General features: G+C 52.5%; 2 protein-coding genes across 4 annotated transcripts; one reads left to right on the forward strand and one right to left on the reverse strand.

The window, feature by feature from the left end:
- Positions 1-5,382: 5,382 nt before the first annotated feature.
- Positions 5,383-11,506, forward strand: SYS1 (SYS1 golgi trafficking protein). 2 transcript variants are annotated; one of them, XM_040575545.1, is made up of 4 exons: positions 5,383-5,595; positions 6,067-6,134; positions 6,806-6,966; positions 8,712-11,506. In XM_040575545.1, the coding sequence occupies exons 1-4, from the start codon at positions 5,434-5,436 to the stop codon at positions 8,741-8,743; spliced, it is 423 nt and encodes a 140-aa protein (XP_040431479.1). In that variant the 5' UTR covers positions 5,383-5,433; the 3' UTR covers positions 8,744-11,506. The 2 variants fall into 2 exon arrangements, with proteins under 2 accessions (XP_040431479.1, XP_040431478.1); XM_040575544.1 differs by lacking the exon at positions 8,712-11,506 and having other exon boundaries at positions 5,384-5,595; positions 6,806-7,671.
- Positions 11,163-16,262, reverse strand: LOC121078887 (neuritin-like). 2 transcript variants are annotated; one of them, XM_040575541.1, is made up of 4 exons: positions 16,044-16,262; positions 15,209-15,344; positions 11,839-12,075; positions 11,163-11,764 (listed from the first exon to the last, which is right to left on the reverse strand). In XM_040575541.1, the coding sequence occupies exons 1-4, from the start codon at positions 16,255-16,257 to the stop codon at positions 11,740-11,742; spliced, it is 612 nt and encodes a 203-aa protein (XP_040431475.1). In that variant the 5' UTR covers positions 16,258-16,262; the 3' UTR covers positions 11,163-11,739. The 2 variants fall into 2 exon arrangements, with proteins under 2 accessions (XP_040431475.1, XP_040431476.1); XM_040575542.1 differs by lacking the exon at positions 16,044-16,262 and adding an exon at positions 15,843-15,980.
- Positions 16,263-17,153: the final 891 nt, after the last annotated feature.

A 17,153-nucleotide genomic window follows, 5' to 3' on the forward strand; every position in this document is an offset into this window, starting at 1 on the left:
AAAAGGGGGAAGGGAAAAGGAAAAAGAAGGGGAAGGGAAAAGGAAAAGGGGGAATGGGAAAAGGAAAAGGAAAAGGAAAAGGGGGGAAGGGAAAAGGAAAAAGGGGAGAAAGGGGAAGGGAAAAGGAAAAGGGGGAAGGGAAAAGGAAAAGGGGGAGAAAGGGGAAGGGAAAAGGAAAAGGGGGAAGGGAAAAGGAAAAGGGGGAAGGGAAAAGGAAAAGGGGGGAAGGGAAAAGGAAAAAGGGGGAGAAAGGGGAAGGGAAAAGGAAAAGGGGGGAAGGGAAAAGGAAAAGGGGGGAAGGGAAAAGGAAAAGGGGGGAGAAAGGGAAAAGGAAAAAGAAAAGGAAAAGGAAAAGGGGGGAAGGGAAAAGGAAAAGGAGGGAGAAATGGAAATGAAGGGGAGAGTGAAAAAAGGGGGGGAGAAAGGCAAAAGGAAAAGGGAGGGGAAGAAAGAGGAAAAAAGGGTAAGGGGAAAAAAAGGGGGAAGGGAAAAGGAAAAGGGGGAGGGGAGAAAGGGAAAAAGAAAATGGGGGGAGAGAAAGGGAAAAGGAGGGGGAAAGCAAACACACGGTATTTGTTCTCGTTTTCGCAGCATTCCACAAGTGACAGTGTTACATTTCCAGAAAGCCGAGTGGGACTTTCTGTTTGAGTCTCTGCCACCGCTGCGGTTATCGGGCGGCGTGTTACATCACGCAGTTCTTTTTGAAGACAGAAAATGAAACCGCTCCATCTATTTTCTGTGTAAGCAGCATGTGCAAAAAAACCCAGATAGCTAAAAAAAAAAAAAATCGACAGCAGAGTTTAACTATTTCAGGTTTTTCTTGCCATTAATTACTTTGCCTGATCATGGGTATTTGGTTGTGTTTGTTGACAGCATCAGTTCCTGCCCTGTAACAGCCTGGGGTGCAGCTGAACTACCATACTGGCACGCCCTTCGTCCCTTGTTCACACTGCAGGTCAGACTGGATTGCACTTTATTTTATTTTATAGAGAGTACAATATATTCTTAATGAGGAAGCAATGCCCAGACTACAAAGCGCATGTGCCATGACCCCATCAGCCCCTTATGGATCCAAACTCTGCTAGATCTGGTTCTCAGCCCGCTCCACCGCTCCTGTGCTGCCCCATGAGACCTTGTAGCCTCCCTGTCCCATGTTTACATGCTGACCCTCAAAGCAAAGACATCTCTCAGGTGAAGCAGCGTTCCCGACTGCCTTTGGGAAGAAATATATACGGAGGGTGCGAGCTGAGGCCACGAGGTCTCATCGTGTTGTGTTAGGACTGTACCTGCATGGTGACTTTGCTGGCAGGAGACCCTCCTTGCAGCACTGTCCTGAATTGGCTGTGGAGCTGGTTCCATATGAACTGACAAGGAGCGCTGCTCTGAGCTTGCAAACACAAAATCTGAAGACGGCACACAGCCAGGTAGGGGCAGGAACCGGCCTGGAGGCTGGGATGGAGTTTCCTGTAGTAACTGCCCCTCTGTGCTCAGGACAGCGATTTATCAGTAAACCTCTAGTTCACCTCAGCATCCAAGGCCGTTGAGGACGTCAGGGAGGGCTCTGCGCTGGGGGCTGGATCACTCTCCTTCCTTATTACCCTTGTTTCATCACGCAGAGTAGCTGATCAAAGAGCCACTCCTGGCGTGGCGGGGAGCCCAGCTCTTGTCAGCCTCCAGCTCTGGACACCCCACAGAGGTGGGCAGCAGAAGGCAGGAAGGAACAAGAGCACATGGGATGGGGTGAATGTGCAAAGGCTGGCCCCTGCTACGACAGCATCTGTCAGGCAGGGACAGCCTCAGCAGCACAAGGTGGACAGAAGCAGTGTACTCCTCCCTAACCCTCTGCATGAGGCCCGTGTTTGTGTGCTGTGATCCCTCCACACCTCTTTCCAGGTAAAGCAGCAACCACAAAAGTGCTTTCGAAGACAGCTGCCTGTACTGTGGCTACAAACAGTGCTGATTTTCCTGTTAACTTCCTCTTGCAACAAGCACAATACACCTCCTGGCTTTTATACCCCTCAACACACATCCGTCCACTACAAAATCCCTCTGCATGGCACCAGACCCCATTTTCCCTCCTAGGGAAGTTCCGATCACGGTGGGCATTCCTGCTCTGACAGAGGGGACAGGAGCCAGCCTGCCTCCCTGGTCCTGGGACCACGCCATCATCCGTCACAGTCACATCTGTGTGCACAATCCTGCAAATAACCTGAAAGAAATCTCGGGCTTCTGGAAAACAGAAGAGAAAATTAAACTAGACCCTAATGTATTTTCCAACCTCGAGAACAAATTTATATAACTCTACCGATGACATTTTCAAAGTTCATTCTGTAGTTCTACCTCCCTACCACACACACAACACTTTCAGTGTCTCAAAAACAATCATATGAGGGGAAATGCAGCCACAAAAATCGTAACACGGTTCTTTAAAACCATGACATAAAGTAGCCTGCTTCATTTTGCCCTTCAAATGTCTCTTCTTAAAACACTGCCGTTCTCCTCTCTCTGGAGCAATGCAGAAAAATCGTGGGTATATGACATTCACCGAGAGTGACAGGACAAATGGACCCAGACAGAAAAATGCTCGACTGAACTGTACTCTCCTGAAGCCTCACTAAAAGTGAGGGAAGCAGAAGGAAAAAAAAAAAAAAAGAAAAAAAAAACACACGCCAAGCCTCATATTTGTTCCAGGCAGTGAATGCTCACATTCAAGGTGTATCAGTTCCCTTCTCCATTTAAAATTAGTTGGCAGAGAAATAACGTAGGCGAGCCACAATTGTTCCTAACCCCGTGTTCCTTAGTGAGCAGTTAACTAACTCTTACACTGAAAATAAACATAAATGCCTGCCAGTTCCCAATACATGACACAAACATGCTGGAAGTAGAATGCAGTGTCCAACTACATTTGGAGAGAGGGGAATTGCATTTTTATACGACATATGAAGAAACGTCTAGATAATCCTGAGGCCATATGCTGAGCCATCTTAGACAATTCTAGATCACAAATGCTACTGCACTGGGCAGGAAAAGATATTTTTCTCAAGCACTGAGAAACCTTAGGTAGAGTTTAAAAAACATCCTACCTTCCAAGGGGTAAATGAACCCCAACAAAGATCAGTTCAGATAGCAGCACTGCCCTTTGTACGTCAGTTAGTAAAATGTAGATGATCTAAACAAATAACTTCCTGTTCTAGGACATGATTCCTGAGGAGGCAAAACAATACTGTCCTATACAGCCGTTTCTTATGGAAAGAATCCCTGGCTAAATAGGGCATTCTTATTCCATCCCCCTGATAGAGAAGTTACATGTGATCCGAGTACATTCTCAGGGTATCTGCTGTATCCTGGGCATATCGCCATTTCTTCTTCCACCTGCTGCTCTTCATGACACACAGGTGTCACACGCAAAACAGTCAGCTGGTTAGAAAAGGACATTCTAATCAGAAGCCAGGCAAGCAACATGTACTGTGGTAAGCTAGAAAGCATAACCTCTGTGCTTCGACATCCCTTTCCCCCTTAACACATCTTTCCTCCACAGCTGTGTGCGACTTTCGTTTCATCTAAGAAGAAGAAAATGAAAATTGAAAATGCACTTATTTCCCCCAAACTTTTCCTTTCCAGGTCCACTTTAACCCTTCCCGCAGAGAAGAGGTGCAAAGCGAGGCTCCCCTTGGTGAGATCTTCTCTTTCAGGAGGAGGACATGGCCCTGTAAGCAGGGACAGCTTGGGGAGGAGGAAGAGCTGGACTCGGGAGATGAACAAACACAACCACACAGCGTGCCATCACCATGCCAGCCAGGATCTCGCGAGATGGGCTGCAGCTGACCCCCAGGACTGAGCGCAGAGCTTCGTGCCGCAACACCTCGCTGCCTTTGCATGCGACTGTTCCCCCTGCAGGGCAGAAGGGAATCCAAACTCGCGTGTCTGACGTGACTGCTGCCACACTGACAGCTTCAATTATGGGGCAGCAACCAAGCAGGGAGGACACTCAAATCTGGAAGGAATTCAAGCAGGTACCTCTCAAAACACTATCTCGTATCGTGTGATCCCAGGGGCTATCGGATAAAGCAGAAATATTGTTGCTGATGACTGAGGCTGTGGAAAGATACTCAGCAATTACACCAACAGCCCTGCCAGGACTTCTGTTACACAAGCGTGGAGTTTTAGTCAGCTCTGACGAAACAACCAGAATTTTTGCTGGCAAAGGAAATTTAGTCCTACAAAGCTTAAAAAGGAACCAGGGAAGTGAAAGTTAGTATCTATGTGATGGCTTGCACATCTCAGAGAGGCAAGCGCAGCACACTTCAGGAAAGGAAACCAGTTTCTACCAAGAACTACCAGAGGATGTGTTGAGCCTCACAATTCATGCTCGGCAATGTGCTGCCAGCAGGCAGCTTTGACAGGGCCTGGGATTTTCCCATGTTCACTTTTACACTCGCTAAGGTTGGTAAGTTTCAGCAGAGACAAATTCTCTGAAGGCCCACGTGAAAACTCAGCAGTCATGGCCCACATCCGCAGCGTGCAGCCTTGCATAATCCTTCCTAGGAGCAACAGGTCCGGGAACAGGGAGGGAAACATGTCAAACGTGCATCGGCACAGTGACATCCACAGAACAAGGAGAAACACGCAGCAAAGCAGCATGTGGAACTTCCCTTACTGGGAAGTGGAAAAAACGTCACAAGAGAATACCAGAGATTGTAATCTGAGTTCCCATAGCCAGAAATATTCCACGCCCACGACTGATGCTCGCCCACCGCCTGCCATGAAGCTGCCTTCCTCCTTCAGCCTCCTCCTCTCTTTTGCAGCCACTGAGAGCTCTGTGGCTGCCCCTTGCCCTTCTCCACTGAAATCTTACCTCTGGATGGCTCCGCTGTCCCGAAGCCTTGGGGACATGGGTGTGCAGGCAGCGATGGCTCTCATGTCAGGAGCCATGTGGGCAGGGAAGGTCGTTCAGGCCCCAAAAATGAGCTTCAGCAGCCAGAAGCAGGTCACAGAGCGGGCACAGCAGAGCAGGAGGGACTCCGGCACCTGCCCCTTGTGTGAGGCATACAAAGAAGAAAACACTGTGTAACAGTAGATACCCTCGCAAAAAACAAGCCGAGCCCTACACATGGGCAGCCTTGAGACACAAAGCTGTTGCCCGAGCACACATCTGGTGCTCTATGCCAAATGCTAAAGTAGGGACGGAAGGGCAGCGGGCTGGGACCCCACGGGCGGTGGGAGAGAGATGGAAATGAACGCCGCTGGGCAGCGCTCCTTCCACGCCTTAACGCCGCTTGACCAGGGCCCACAAGGCAAAGGAGACACCACAAGGCTGGAAAAGAAGCCCACAGGGCTGCCGGCTCGCAACGCGCCCCGGGCCCCCATCGCCGGGTCCTCCCGGCCGCTGCGGGGCGCTGCCCCCCGCCGCCCCGCGGCCCCATCCGCCGTGAGATGGCGGCGCAGTTCCGCAGCTACGTGTGGGACCCGGCGCTGATCGTGGCGCAGATGGTGCTGCTGCAGGCCGGCTACTACAGCTCGCTCGGCCTCTGGCTCGCCCTCCTCGGCGCCCTCGGCAGCACCCGGCCCTCCCTGCACCAAGTCTTCAGCGACGAGGTGAGGAGGGGCGGCGTGGAGACGGGCCCGGAGCCGGGCAGGGGCTGCCCCCCTGGGGAAACCGAGCTCCGTGTGGGGGTCCCGGGCCTGGGGGTGCTTCGTAGGAGCCCCCAGAGGGGAACCAGAGTCGGCCGGGGCTCTGGGCGGCGTCAGGTCCCTGCGGGGTACCCCCAGAGCGGGCAGCCCCCCGCACAGTGTGCTCTACCCCAGTGTTGGGGTACAGCGCACCCCCTGTGTTGTGTCGTACCCCGGTGTTGGGGTACGCGCCCCCACAGCTGGCAGTGCCCCGGGGTGAGGCAGAGGTGTGGTTTTTGTGGAGGCACCCCCGGCAGGGCTGGTGGGAGGGATGCTGTCACCACCCCGGCCCTTCTTACGGAGCGTAGTGGGCGCAGGGCAGTGCCTGTGTGGCTAGCTGTGGGGTGAGGTTGGCTGTGATGTGTGCTGTGGTTTCTTACTAATAATGCTGTGCAGATTTTAGGCTTCTCAACCCCACCTGGGAGGCTCTCCATGATGGCTTTCATCCTCAATGCACTCACCTGGTAAGTCAGCAAATAGCTAGAACATGTAGCACTCCTGTTATTCCAACGGTTCCGGTGTCTTGTGCTTACTCTTTCATAACGTTGAACTTTGTGAGAATTCAGCGTGACCACTGCCTCTCTCACAACACCTCCTGGAAGCCCAGTGCCTGGTCGAGCACGTCTGTTGAGGTCAGGTTATTCCCTGTCCCTCTGGTCTGGAGAGGAGGCCAGCTGGGAACTGCTGGCTCTGAAGGTGACTTACCCTGATCCCGGATAAGTCATTTCTCTTTACTGCCTCAGTTTCCCAGTCCAAAAATGAGTCTTGCTCCCGTGAGAGATTTTACTGAACATTAGAATTAATGAGTGTCAGCAAACACTGATCTGTAAACTGTACTGTACTTTGTGCCTGCCACTAGGCAGAGATTACTGGGGGAGATAGTGCAGAGAGCCAGGCAGGAATTTTTAAACTAAAAACTCATTTGCCTGCCATCATATAATTAAAATGCTGTAAGCCATTTAAATCTTGCTACAGCGCCTGTGAGCAAGGTGAGGGACAACCTATCCTTAAAACAGTTAAGAAGTCCTAAAACATCTTGATAACTAGCACCAACAATTCCTAATAGATCTTGCCATATCCCCTTTTCCACAGGCACAGTGCAATGTGTTTATTCATCTCTGTGTTTACTTTGCAGTGCTCTGGGGTTGCTGTACTTCATCCGAAGAGGAAAGCAGTGCCTGGATTTCACAGTCACAGTTCACTTCTTCCATCTTCTGGGCTGCTGGATTTATAACTCGCACTTTCCCTCAACTCTGACATGGTGGCTGGTGCACATCGTCTGCACAGCGCTCATGGCTGCAATTGGGGAATACCTCTGCATGAGGATAGAACTCAGAGAAATCCCACTGAATTCTGCTCCCAAGTCCAACGTATAAACTTGCTCTGGCAACAACATGCTGCATTGCATCATTGTTTCCAGCACAAGTACATCTAATGCCTGAAAGTCATCACTGAAGAAGCACAGCAGGTCTGTTTAGACTTTTCTTTTTTTTTTTTAAGATCTTGGTGACTGCGTGAGTGTGAGCATCTCCTCTGTCATCATCAGACAACAGGGAGGAGCAGATGTTTATTTTATTAACACAAAGCATTAATGACTGTATGGCAAGTGTGCTCTTAAGCTCTTCATTCATGAGACTGTTAAAAACCAAGTAGCAAATCTTCATGCCTGAGGAGCACCTGGAATTAAGCAAACGTGAGAGGTCCCTGTATGGGTATTGCAGCGGTCAGCTCATCTTGCAGGAGCTGGCACAGTGAGCAGTGGGGCCAGGAGCTGCTGCTACCAGGTTGTAATTCACATGTGCTTTGGTTGGAAAGAAGTCAAGGAAGTGAATGGGCGGGGGAAAAAGAACATAACTGTACTTAATGTGAATCACCAGCTGAGACCCTAAATAACCTATAATCTTAGATGGGTTTGTTTGCTGTTTCCATGTTTAATGCATAGAGATGTCGGACAGCAGTTTGCTGAAGAAGTCTTTTGTAATAATAAAAGTATTATGTTGCTGTGAGTGTGTTACTGGGAAGCTAAGCACTTCAAGAAATACCATGAATGTCTGTATTGTGGCAACAGAAGTGTCTTGGGAAATCAGGCAGCATAACGCTCGCTTCAGGAAGCGTGTCAGCAGCCCAGGACCTCCACATGCTTAGTCCTGGGCTGGAGCTGTTTTAGGGGAAATCTGGAAAAGTTTCTAGAGCCACACTACCATTCCCAGTTGCCTGGGTCTTCCTGTCAGGCTTCAAAAATCTGGCAGCAGAGCTAGCCTGATTGGGGTACCATTTATTCAAGTAAGAAACCGCTACTTGGTTCTCAAAGTGATAGGATGCACCGTCAGTTAGAGATGCTTCAAAAACCTCACCTGTTGGGCCACCACAAACAAAAACCTTACAGCTAAAGGGCAGACCTGCATCCTGCATGCTGTCTGCTAAGGGGTGTTTTGTTTGTGAGATCCCAGAAGAGGGCAAAGCAAGTCCTAAAGAAAGATTGTTCTCCTGTGCAGCATCTTGCTGCAGTAACTTTCCTTTGTATGTCAATGTTTGTAAATGCCAATTTGTGTAAATTATTTGCTACTTTAGTTTGTTGAGAGTTGATGGGATGATTTGAGGTTGATAAACTCTCTTTGAAGTTGCTCTTTTGACTTTTATTACTGGTGAGAAACTATTTCAATTTGTGCTCTACTATCCAGATACTATGGATTCAGACAGGGTGAAATTCTGACATTTTAAGTATTTTGGGGGGTTGCTGCAGAGAAGGAAGGATTGATGGCTGTATGTGTTTAGACAGAACTTTTTGTAGTCTGAGATTTCACTAGTACCTATTGCTAACCAAACCCCCTTTAAGCCCAGTTTTAGTCCCATCATAAGTACAGCAGCAGTTTTTCAGAGGAAAAAGTTTACACAAGTTTTTCTGTGCAAGAGCCAAAACTTTCTGGAGGGACACCCCGAGGCCATTTCCTACTGCTTCCCCTCTAACTCTGCTGTGAACTCAGCAAGACACTTTGTCCCTCCTTAAAACCTGCTGGTTTCTCCCATATGAGGATACTTGCCTTCCTTCCAGTCACATTCAGCCCAGACATAAATAAACTGGTGCTTGGTCTTCCAGTAGGTGCCAGTATCTCCTTCAGAAACGAGATCCATGTGAACGATCACAGCACACAGCACAGAGCATGCTCTGCCTCGGGGCTGCCGAACACTGGCTCGCTCTCATCAGTTGTATTTTAAGACTCTTTCAGGGTCATTTTGTCCTCTCCTGCTTTTTGTTGTTAGTATTGAGAAGGAACGTCCCAGCCCTGCGCAGGGAAGGTTTGCAGGTTTAATTCAAGGCTGAATACCACACCAAATCCCAGTGTTCCTTAGGGATGATCTCCAGGCAACTGTGGAACAGAGGACTGGGTGAATGAATATAAGTGAGCATACATAAAGGAGAGGAGAGAAGTCACATTAGTCCCATTTTTTAAAGGGGAACGGACAGCAGATCCCAGGGTTGCTGTGAGACTGTGTTAAAGAGGTGCTAGCTTTGTTCCCCTGGAGGAACAGGGATGAAGACTTTAGACCAAGGAACACACTTACCTCCTTACTTTCTGTATGCATAAGATATGCTTCGACTGCTTTTCAGAGACTTCCTTGCAGGGGGATCCGAAGTTTCAGTGCAGCTTTGTATCTGGGGACACTTGGGTAGAGCAAGGACACAAGACGACTTGCCAAACCTGGATCCAACACCAAGGCTGTGGGACATCCAGCACGCTGCACTAGCATGAAGCATGCTGTAGGATTAGAGGTGCTTTCTTTAAGCAGGCTCCCTTTGAGGGATCAATCTGTACAGTGCTTTTTATTTTATAAAGGAAATCTACCGTAGCTGTCCTAGTCATAGGGGAAGTTCTGCAAAAAATTAAATACTAGTTGAGGAGAAAACCTCTGAAATTCATCACTCCCATATTGTGAAACCTAATTATCACTTGTGTGCATTGTCAGGTCTCCGCAGCACCTTTGGCTTTAAAAAATTCTGCTGCTCCATACCTGAATGGTGGCAGATGGTCTTTGTTTCTTAATGAATTTTCTTTTTTGTGTGTGTGCAATGGAGTTGGATTTGCTTTCAGGGAAGATTTTCCCCAACACCTGCTCTTCTTAGAGACAGTGATAGTATCAACTAGCTATCTGCACCCAAGGTTTGCAAAAAGGTCTCTGGGTTCTTGGAGATCTCTGCTGCAACTTCTACATTTTTCCCCCCTCCAAAGCCATTTAAAAGTACAAAATTTTAAGAGAAGATGCCAAATTCAAAGAGAAGTTAAGGAAGGGTAATTATGAGGGGCTTATTTGTTTCCCTAAAGATGAATCAGGTGCAGTTTCTGGATTCAAAAGACTCCAGCCTTGGCTGCATGCAATACTCACCTCCTCAGCTTTCCCCTGCTGCAAACAACAGGCTGGAAGAAAGGTAATGGGGGAAGGGGAGACTGGATCAAGCAACATACACTGCTGGAGCAGAATAGAAAGGAAACCAAAACAGCCGAGTGGTTCAGTCCAGGCTCTGCAGTGCTCTGGTTTAGCCTTTCTCCCCCGCGTATCGTCAGGCTTTGTGCCAGCAATGCTCAGTACATAAGTGGTGGCTGCAGAAAGCCTGTTTAACCTTGCACTGAAGTGCTGTCTGAACACCGGCTGCTCCTCACCAACTTACAACTTGGAATGTGCCTCCATCCATTCCTTCCCTCCTGGAGCTGAAGGATAGGTGATAGAGCAGGTAAGAGAGCACAGGCGTGCCAGGAGAGGAATGTGAGCTGTCATTAAAGAGCCCTGAACCACTGTTCCCTTACTGAAAACACCACAAGTGCCTTGATAAGTGGCCAGTCTGTGCAAACAGCCAAAGTGATGTACTTAGGGAAGTCAGACTGAAATACCCTGTTAGTTAAACATGGACAATTCAGATCTGATGAAAGACAGCTGGGTCCCGTAATTAGAACATGTAGTTCACAGCCACATCCAGCTGTTGAGCCCTAATTTAGGGCATGATGAAACCAGCTCTTTCCCCATCCAGGAGCAGCAGCACCACATGGGGAGCACACTGGAGCAGCAGGAAGACCCAGCAAGGCTCACGGTGCTCTTCTTAGCGAGGGGCTGGCCCCAGACCTTCACAGGAACAGGCCCATGCTGTGTCTCCAGCTCCCGTGACCCTGTGCAGTAAGGCAGGGCACAGAGCTTCATCAGCATCCTTAAAGCACAGCTACCTCATACTGCCCAGTATCTGAGTTTTTATAGCACACCCAGGAGTCACACGCAAGCACCCCTCTGTCGAAAATACTTTTTATGCTTGTACCAAAGCCGCAAAGGAAGCTAGAAGACACTGCTTTCAAACAAGATGCAGGACAAAGAGCCTCAGCCTCTACAACAAAATTTAATTCTCTGGAATTACACACAGTTACCCACAGAGCTGCTTACAGGTACCATTGGGAAAAGCTGTAAAGCAAAAGAGTTGCCATAAATAATTTTATATATTTTTTTTTTTAAAAGGTAGCTTGGCATCCCTTTTCCTCACAAGTATTTTTTCCTTTCTGTTTCCTTAGAAAAGGGATTTACACATAACACAGGAGTTACTCAGGAGTCCAGATGTGTGCTAGTGAAGAAGTCATGCACCTGTGATTGTTCTTCAGTGGGTTTTCAAAGTGTCCTCAAAGACAGATGGCCAGTACCGCTATGCTTTTGGCAGGACATACACCATCCCCAGCACCTCACAAATACCAGTGTGAAAATTCCCATCTAATTTTCAGTGCCTAAGTCAAAAAAATCTGAGGAGTTGATCTGGTGGAAACAGACAGCTACACTCACAGGTTTCCATCCATAGAAGAGTGCAGAAGAATTCAGTGTTCACAACCAGAGAATTTCAGTGTTCACAGGCAATTTCCCATTTTTCCCCAAGTCCTCCATCCCACGTGTACAGTCCACAAATTCTGCAGGCAGCCAGAGCCATGCCTGTGCCTTGAGGCAAAAGGGGACAAGCATTATCCCAAATTACAGAGGAACAACAAAACCCACAAGATGCTGCCGGGCTCCTCCATGTCTCAGATACGGGACAGCGCTGAGCGTTCACTGAGCACCACGCCCCGCAGTCCTCAAGGGTTTGGAGAAGAAAGTGATCAGAAAGGTGCCACGACGCACTGCCCCCACCTCTGTTGCGGTACTTACAGAGCTGCGGGTCCTGAGTTCAGCCAAGTGACGATGAGGGGGATGCCGAGGACAGAAGCTTTGGGAACCTGGGTCCAGGCAGAGCTCTGGGCCGTGCTGGGGCTGCAGAGGTCAAACAAGCTGCCTCGAAACTTGACCTTTTGGGCCTCCCTCCTCAGCATCTCCCAGACAGCCGCCGCTTCCTTCTGGCACTCCCAGAGCACCGTCAGGGCACAGATGTGAAATTCATCCCAGTACCTGCAGCCCAGAGACATCACCGTCAGTCCCTTTGTCTGTGGAGGCCAAAGAGCCAGGCAGAGCCCCGCTGCCCTGTGCTGGCCCTGCAAGCAGCTGCAGCGTCAGATTTTTGGAGGAACTGTCCAGCTGCGGGGTGAGAACAGCTCGCCAGGAGCCACGCGAAGAGCCTGGCCCTACAGCCCTCCACTGCTCTTTCTCCTTCCCCACACCGTTACCCATTCCCGCTGCAGTCTCTCAGAGCATCTTGGCTAAAATTCCAAACATCACTGAAGTTATTATTTTTTTTCCCCCTTGCAAGTCAGTAAAATCCATTATTTTTCATCAATGTGTTTCCTTTCAGCACTGAGCACCCTGAACATCTGAAACTGCGGTCAAAGGCCCAGCACACTTAATTTATGGCTTTCTTCAGGCTGATTCGGGGCAAAACACAGACACGGAGAGGAGAACAACGGCTCCTGCAGCCTCTTGTGGATTTATAAATAACATATCAGCAGAGGCTGGGGAACTGTGTTCTCATTAGACACCTCTATTTATCTCAGTATTATCCTGCACAAACAGAAGCCATTCAATGGCAAGAGACTTCTGAGGAGCTCCAGAAACAGAAACACAAAATAGGCACGGGTCTAGAAAAGGTGCAGCGGGTGCCAGCAGCCTCCAGAACCGACCCCGCTGCTTCTATCCAGATCTCTCAGGGCTTTCTCCTTCCCCAGATCTCCCTCTTACCATTGACAAAGAAACAGGGAGGTGGTGGAGAAGCTGCTTTTGAGCTGTTTCCAGTGAGCTCCCTGCCCTGCAGCTGCCCGCAGGCAAGGACAGCAGGCACCAGGCTGAGCCACGTCTCCCTGCCCTGCTCCGGGAGGGACCAGAAGCGGCTCCCCCTGCCTGGGTTCTGTTTGGGTTTTTTTGGGGGGTGGCTGCTGAGTGTTTGAGGCTCGTGGAGCGTTAGGCTCAGTTCCTGACTACCCAACGGCTGCTGTGACTGCGGCAATCTGGCAGGGAGGGGACCAACAGCCTGGGAGGCTGCAGCGTGCACGGCAGCACGGCCACGTCCCAGCGCAGCTGGATTCGCAGGCAAGGTCCCCGCTTCGGAGACACAAACCCACAAAACAAACCAGCTGGAGTCTGGAAGTCTCCAAACGCTATGGACCCTCCTCTCCTCCAGAGAAGCAAGCCTGGCAACTCCTCCTGAATCAGGTTTGTTAGCGAGGGCGATTGCAGCCCCCAGGGACCTGCAGCACCTGCAGTCAAGACCCCAGCACTGCCGACCTGGCACAGATCACCCAGCGTGGTTTGAAGTCGCAGTTTCCCTCCTCAACAAGGATTTTGCCAAGGGACAGACAAGGCTCTGAGCCTGCTTGCTGCTAACCTTCCCCCGTGACTTCTTCCAATGAGGAGAGCAATTGCTCTGCCCCCACTGGGCCACCAGCTCGCTGCGGGGTCCTTTGGGATGGACGGGAGCCGAACAGACCCTGCGCGGGAAGGGGCAGCTTGTTTCGGTCTCGGCACCCCGTGCTGGAGATGACACCTTTGTCCAGGCAGGCAGGAGCACTTCCTTTATTTAGTTTTCTTACCAGGCTTACATCAAAACACCAGCTGTGATCGAGTTCATTAAACAGAGTCACTGTGGCAGAATAAATATCCCGAGATAATGAGAGCCCGGTGCCAATCCAGGCAACCCCTCGCGTTCGCTCCTGACCTGCTGCTGCTGCCCCGGGCCGGCAGCAGGCAGCTCTGCCAGGAGAGGGTTTAGCCTGGCTTAAATATTTGGGCAAAACGTGGCTGGGAGAAGCAGCTCCAGCCTGCTTCTGCTTTCAGCAGGGATCGCAGTCCCCAGTCCTTCACCCTTCACAGCCTCCATCTGGTCAGGCTGCGGTCGGGCAGGGAAGCACCGCGCACGCAGATCCGAGGTGGCGACACCACGCCGCCTCTCATCCCCATCTCCATCCCTGACCCATGCTCCCAGGGAGGGGAGCACGGTGCCTTCCGTGGGCAGGCAGGTGGCAGCTGAGGAGGGAAGGGGTTAAAGGCCATAACTCAGAAATATTTCCCAGCAGGAAAATGGGACTTCATCTTTTTCCTCCAGCCACAGCGAGCCCAGCTTGCCACGCACCGCCACCTGCCCACCAGGACCAGCACAAGGAGTCGGCTTGTCCAGGAAGGTCCCATCCCGAGCCCCAGTTCCCAGGTCCTGTTCTTTCCTATTTAGTGCCCCAGAGCCTGTTGAAAACCTCCTCTTACACTGCATTTGAGCGGGAGCTGTGAGTTTCAGCAGAGAGCAATCACGCCTCCGGCAGCCCCCCAAGCACATGCTGAGCCACACACACGGCTATTTTCTGATACCAAGGAGCCACACACATCACAGCCTAGAAAAAGCAGTTCCCATTTCAGCCCTGCCTCCCACTGCATCCCAGGGAGGCATTTCATCCTAAGCTAGGTTGTCCGGTGGAGAAGGAGGCAAGAAGGAGCAGGACACAGCCAGCTTCCCATCAGCAGGGTTTCTGTCGGGGGAACGCATCCCCAAAGCAAATAATTAGAAATGAAAGCACTGAGGGTAGTTAGCTCTCGGTTCTTTTACCTCTTTCATTACTATTCTGGGTCTCCTACAGTTAATGTCCTCCCAGCACTGCAGTCACACAAAATACCAGGGGCAGGTGGCAATTCCAGCCTGAAAGATGATGGGTTGGGAAGGGAGGGAGGCAGCGAGCCTGCCCGGGGCTGCAGCACCTAGCTGGAGGCAGCCTGCCTCCCGCAGCCAGGCCCTGGTGCCTCCATCCAAACACTTGGTGGTCCGGGTCGAGTTCTGCCAGCCCCACACCCGCAGGGGGTCACGGTGCATGTCCTAGGGGCTGGAGCTATTTTTAAGGGCTGGGGATGCAGGCTCTGCCCGGAGGTGGATGGATGCAGGGAGCTCTCCCTGTGTTTGGGGTCGGAGGGAGGCAGGGTGCGTGCACGGAGGGATCCAGGCACACAGCAGCACGGAGGGGTGCTGGATGTGCACCCCCAGTCACCCAGTCCCTGTCCTCTCAGTGCTGGTGGGGAGCCTGTGAGGGTCTGGGGCCCCATCCCACCCCCCCCAGAGACCTTCCCCACAGGGTGGGACACAGAGGGGGTCCCGGCATGGGGCCGTACTCACCCACAGACCCGGTGCAGCCCCTGGGGCTCGATGCTCTCCTCCTCCTCGTATGTGGCCATGTTCTCCCCCAGTTTCAGGACACAGTCCGAGAAGCCTCGGTAGACATCCGTGCACGTGGTGCCCAGCACCCGGTGCCCTGCCAGCCACCGAGGGGACAGAACAAGCTCAGAGACCTTTGGGGACAGTGCCCACCTTCTTCCTGGGGCAACGCGGGCAGCCCTGGGCCACCAGGGCAGGGCAAGCTCCCCGTTCTGAGCGGGATGCATGCAAACCACACACCCATTGCTTGTTTCCCAGCCCTGCCAGTTTGGAGGGGGGGGGGGGGGGGGTTGTCAGAGAGATGATGTGGGGGGCAGCCTGGGTGCCTCCCTCCCTGCCTGCCCTGCTCTAGCTGAGGACAGGAACATGGGGGCACAGCCTGCGAGGAACCCCCAGAGAAAAGGCACAGGACAACGACACGGACAAGAGGCAGGGGACCCCCACCAGCACCTCCCCCTGCACACCCCACACACCAGCACGGGACACTGCCCCTGCCCAGAGCCCCCAAACCCAGCCCGGGCAGCACCTCCCCGGCTCCAGCACCCAAACCCCAGCCGGGGCAGCACCCACCACCCGCCGGGGGTCGCAGCCTTACCCAGGGCGATGAGCAGGACGAGCAGCACGGCCGTGCCCTGCCGCTGCCCCATCCCGCAACCCCAGTCCGAATCCCAATCCCAATCCCGTGCCGGTGCCCCCCATGGCCGCCAGCGCTCCCCGCCCCAGCTCCGGCCGCAGCTAATTAGCGGCTTTGACCACGGTTAATTAATGAGGGGGCCGGACCGCCGCTAATGAGCACCTGGAGGGGGGCAGCCCGGCTCCTCGTCGCGCCCCTGGGGCAGCTCCCCCCGGATCTGCGCGGCTGCCGGGGCAGAGCCTGGGGGGGCGGGAGGCACCCCCCAGCCCCCAGCCCGACCCTTTCGGACCTCCCCCGGCTGGTTTCGCACAGCCCCCGGCTGGGGTCGCCCTGCCCCTTTTCTGGATTCCGAAACCCGTCCCGTCCCTCCCTCCATCCCTCCCTCCTTCTCTCCATCCCTCCCTTTATCCCTCCCTCCATCCCTTTATCCCTCCCTCCATCCCTTTATCCCTCCCTCCATCCCTCTCTCCCTCCATCCCTCCTTCCCTCCATCCCTCCCCAGCCGCGCTCCGCACCCCCGACCCGTGCGCCCCGAGTGCCCCGTGCTGGGCTCGCCCCCCTCGCTGCCGAGGAAGCCCCGAGAGCCCCCCCCCGCCCCGCGCCCCCCGGAGCTGCAGCTCCCGGCTCTTGGCCTCAGGGCATGAGGACCCCGCTGCCCCCCAGCAGCAGAAATCCGGGCAGGACACGGGGTGCCGCGGGGCCGTGCTCCCTCCTCGTGCTCCTGCTCCATGCTTTTTGCTTTCTGCGCTCGCCCCCGGGCCCAGCCGCCACTTGTAATTTCGCAGGGTAAACCAAGGCCAAACGTTAAACGAAGACCTAAGTGTGTGTAGGTTCAAAGCCTTAAACTTCAGCACCTACAGCTATAGGACTTTCTCTGTTGATCCTGGCACCGGCAATTCCCATCGCTGCAATATCCTGAAGGGGACCGTACGGCATTTTGCATCCTTACAGCCCGGCCCTGGCTCTTGGCCAGTGAGCCACTTTCCTTTACTCCAGCCGAAATGGGAGCGGAAGGTTTCCTGGCAGCTTTGGTGACATCGCTCTGGGGGCTGGGCACGTCCCAGCTCACAGCCTGGTGACAGCTCTGCCACGCCAGTGGCCCATTAATCCTGCTGGTGGACCAGCCCACCACCTCCTCGCGTAGGAGATGGGCGACAGTTTTCTCTCCTTTTCCGGGCTGGAGAGATGGGGATAGCTGGGGTTTTGCCTGCGAGGCTGGTGGGAAAATGCTGCCGTGCTCCCCTGAAGGAAACCCAGGGGAGCAGAGCCCTG

Source organism: Cygnus olor, chromosome 16 (assembly GCF_009769625.2).
Source record: "Cygnus olor isolate bCygOlo1 chromosome 16, bCygOlo1.pri.v2, whole genome shotgun sequence".
Taxonomy (NCBI): Eukaryota; Metazoa; Chordata; class Aves; order Anseriformes; family Anatidae; genus Cygnus; species Cygnus olor.

Excerpts from the sequence above, each read along its gene's own strand:
- SYS1 (XM_040575544.1), top strand. The coding sequence starts at position 5,434 with ATGGCGGCGCAGTTCCGCAGCTACGTGTGGGACCCGGCGCTGATCGTG. Across the intron at positions 5,596-6,066 it reads ACCAAGTCTTCAGCGACGAG|ATTTTAGGCTTCTCAACCCC; the intron begins GTGAGGAGGGGC and ends AATGCTGTGCAG. Across the intron at positions 6,135-6,805 it reads ATCCTCAATGCACTCACCTG|TGCTCTGGGGTTGCTGTACT; the intron begins GTAAGTCAGCAA and ends TTTACTTTGCAG.
- LOC121078887 (XM_040575541.1), bottom strand. The coding sequence starts at position 16,257 with ATGGAGGGAGGGACGGGACGGGTTTCGGAATCCAGAAAAGGGGCAGGG. Across the intron at positions 15,345-16,043 it reads GCCGGGCTGCCCCCCTCCAG|GGCACCGGGTGCTGGGCACC; the intron begins GTGCTCATTAGC and ends GGTGGCTGGCAG. Across the intron at positions 12,076-15,208 it reads GGGCTGCACCGGGTCTGTGG|GTACTGGGATGAATTTCACA; the intron begins GTGAGTACGGCC and ends TCTGGGCTGCAG.